A 3,632-nucleotide genomic window follows, 5' to 3' on the forward strand; every position below is an offset into this window, starting at 1 on the left:
GGGACGGAACCGGAGCCTCCACAGTCACGACAGCCTCCCCCCGCAGGATCTCTACCGCAAGAACTTTGAAAAAGTTGGAGACGTTCCAGTTTGGAGACTTTTTGGCGCGCCTTTACGCACCGCCGCGCTGCGTCCGGTGTGTGAAACTTTCCGTCCGGACCATGCTGCAGTGACTCCCCCCCCCCCAACCCCCACCCCCCCATCCCTGCCCCCCCCCCTCCCACCTGGACCTCCAGCAGGAGAAGATGTTTGTTGGATACTTCTAATGGATGAAGTCTTTCGTCACCGAGCCGAAGCGGGACAGTAAATCACGGGTGGGGGGGCTGTAGAGGTGACGCGAGGACAAGACAGGTTGGTTGTCTCCAAATTCAACCGGGGCTCGAGTTTCCTCCCACCCCCACGCCACCCCCGCGGGTATCAGAGAGCGCATTTGACCCGGGAGGGGCGTCCGTTCATCCAAAGCGGACGTTTATCCACCAAACTAAATATAGAAGTTCAGCAGGAGCTGCCTTAAAAAGTCCCCCCCCCCACACCGGGAGTGTGTGTGTGAGTCTATATATACATCATCCAGCCTTTCATTCCCCTCTCCGCAATCTGTATCCGGGGGGGGCGCCCGCTGGTTTGGCTGTGCGGGCGGGGGGAGTCGTCGCATGGGCTGACATGGCCACCGACCTCGCCATGAGCGCGGAGCTGCCCAACAGCCCCCTGGCCATCGAGTACGTCAACGACTTCGACCTGATGAAGTTCGAGGTGAAGAAGGAGCCCCCCGAGGCGGACCGCTACTGCCACCGCCTCCCGTCGGGCTCGCTGTCCTCCACCCCCATCAGCACCCCCTGCTCCTCCGTGCCTTCATCGCCCAGCTTCTGCGCGCCGAGTCCCGGGGCGGCGCAGCCCAACCAGAGCCTCACCGGTGGAGGTGGAGGTGTGAGCGGCGCAGGTGGAGGCGGGAGCACCACCGGGGGAAGCGGAGGTGGTGGTGGGGGCAGTCACGGCGGCGCCGGGAAGCCCCAGCTGGAGGATCTGTACTGGATCCCCAGCTACCAGCACCACATCACCCCGGAGGCGCTGAACCTGACCCCGGAGGACGCGGTGGAGGCCCTGATCGGGAACGCGCACCACCACCACCACCACCACCAGGCCTACGACGGCTTCCGCGCGCAGCAGTACGCGGGGGAGGACCTGTCCGCGACCTCCACGGTGGCGGGGGGCCACAACCACCACCACCACCACCACAACCACCAGGGGCACCACCACCACCACCACCACCACCACCACGCCCGCCTGGAGGACCGCTTCTCGGACGAGCAGCTGGTCAGCATGACGGTGCGGGAGCTCAACCGGCAGCTGCGCGGCTTCAGCAAGGAGGAGGTGATCCGGCTGAAGCAGAAGCGGCGCACGCTGAAGAACCGCGGGTACGCGCAGTCGTGCCGCTTCAAGCGCGTCCAGCAGAGACACATGCTGGAGACGGAGAAGTGCTCCCTGCAGAGCCAGGTGGAGCAGCTGAAGCAGGACGTGGCGCGTCTCGCCAAGGAGCGCGACCTCTACAAGGAGAAGTACGAGAAGCTGGCGGGCCGGACCTACGGGCCCGGCGGCCCGGGGGCCAGAGACCCGGGCGGCAAAGCGGCGAGCGCAGACTTCTTCATGTGAGACCCCCCCACCCCCCCAAAAAAACCCCTCCCCAACTCCAACCCCTTTTTACAGACTTACGTCTCTTTTTGAGTCTTAAAGGTGTTTCCGGTCAGCTGACCCCCCCCCCCTCCCCTGACAGGTGCGCGTGCGCGTGTGGGATCAGGTGTAGCTGGAACGTTTTGTGTCTCCACTCAGGTGGATTCGTCTTAAAACTGATTTTAAAAACCAGAACAAGCAATACAACCCCCCCCCCCATCTTGACATTTGTGTATGAAGACTTCTCAATATTGCAACCCCCCCCCCCCCATTCTATGCGACCCTGCATGCAGGACATGTATGGTAACCTCCAGTCTGGTCTCCTCCACCTGTTATGGAAAGCATGGTTCTCTCCTCCTGCGACCCCCCCACCACCACCATCAATCCCCCCTCCCTCCTTACACAGAACCGAAATGGATTTTCAATCAACTTTTTTTATTGTTTTAAACAAACAAAAAAAAACAAAAAAACAGGAGCAGCCAATGAAACTGAGCCACGTCAGACTGACTTTATTTCCACGTGTAAATAATGTGTCGAGAAAAAACCCCGCGTGTTTTTTTTCCTTCTTCTTCTTCTCTTTTTAAAGCTTTTGTTGCTTGAAAATGTCTTAAAAACAAAATGTTTGTATGTTACAGCATGCAAATCTGTCTACGGTACCCTCCTCTATGAACATGTTTACCGGGCGGGACTCGAACCCGGACCCGGATCCTCCTCCTCCCATTGGACGAACCAGGACTGCATTCTGCTGCTAAAACTCTATGCACCAAAAAACAACAACAACAACAACAACAAAAAACAAACAAAAACTGATGATGAGGATGAGTTTTGTCTTTTTGTTTTTTTACTTTGAATATTTGGATTTGTCTTAAAGAGACCCGGAAGGGTTCGATCTGTCAACAACAAAACAACAACAAAACAACAAGTCTGTGGTTGGTTGTTTCCGCTGCCTGCAGTAGATATATGTGCAATATTGTGCAGAAGGTCCGAGCAGCCGAAAAGAATCTATTTTTACTGAGAGAATAAACAAAAACAACAACAACAACACGCCCCCACAAGTAAACAACAACAATCAGATTCCCTACCGTTCATATCATTCGGATTATTTCCTGATCGGATCTGACAGGAAGCGGATCGAGCCTCTGCACAGTGCTGTTAATGTATATCTGTACATAGAATTTCTATATTTATTCAATAAACGTGTCCTGACGTGTCAACAAGTGAAAACCTACCGAGTTGTTCACAATCTTGTTTTCAGAATGTTTAATAAAAAGGTCTGTACCCGACCCGCCGCTAATCATTCTGGGAAATTACACACAGGTTTACAGGAAGAAAACAAATAAATACAAACAATTCCGTTTAATAAATAAAACTTTTATAATAATAATTATAATAATAATAATAATTATTATTATTATTATAATTATAGAGATAAATCTCTTTAGGCCTGTCGGTTGAATCTAAAATAACGTGACGTTTTTAATCCAGACAATAAATCCAACATTTAAAACATTAAAAAAATAAAACTGTTATTAAACTAATAAGTAAAGTCATAAATATGATAATAAAATAAAGAGGAAATAAAATATAACGAGTGGCGCAGAAGAGGCCTCAAAATACAACTGACTGAGTATTACTGTTATTCCATCATTTTGTTATTACTTTAATTATTATTATTATTATTATAAAAATTGTCATCACAATTTAAGAAAGATTTTTCCCCCCTCTTTTTAATTTAATTTTATTGTTATTTATTATTTACTCTTCCTTTTTAACGCCGTTTCCCTGCTGGACTCATCCGCTCTGCGGTGCTCGGAGGCCGGGGAGGCGCCGCTCGGATGTCCGCTGCATCCGGATGACTTCCAGCTGCCGCTCCGCTGGTCCCGGTTCCGGTCCCGTCAGCGGGCCTCCGCGCGCCCTGTCAGCCGGTGACGGAGCGCAGGAACCCGGCCTGCTGTGTGTCCGGTGTC

General features: G+C 52.1%; 1 protein-coding gene across 1 annotated transcript; it reads left to right on the top strand.

The window, feature by feature from the left end:
- Positions 1-276: 276 nt before the first annotated feature.
- mafaa (MAF bZIP transcription factor Aa) lies at positions 277-1,647 on the top strand. Its single transcript, XM_068320430.1, has one exon. It carries the CDS (start codon positions 661-663, stop codon positions 1,645-1,647), a length of 987 nt encoding a protein of 328 aa, XP_068176531.1. The 5' UTR covers positions 277-660.
- Positions 1,648-3,632: the final 1,985 nt, after the last annotated feature.

The sequence above is a fragment of the Antennarius striatus genome, chromosome 7 (genome assembly GCF_040054535.1).
Source record: "Antennarius striatus isolate MH-2024 chromosome 7, ASM4005453v1, whole genome shotgun sequence".
Lineage (NCBI taxonomy): Eukaryota > Metazoa > Chordata > Actinopteri > Lophiiformes > Antennariidae > Antennarius > Antennarius striatus.

What these genes read in the sequence shown, in the direction of transcription:
- mafaa (XM_068320430.1), top strand. Translation starts at nt 661, where the DNA reads ATGGCCACCGACCTCGCCATGAGCGCGGAGCTGCCCAACAGCCCCCTG.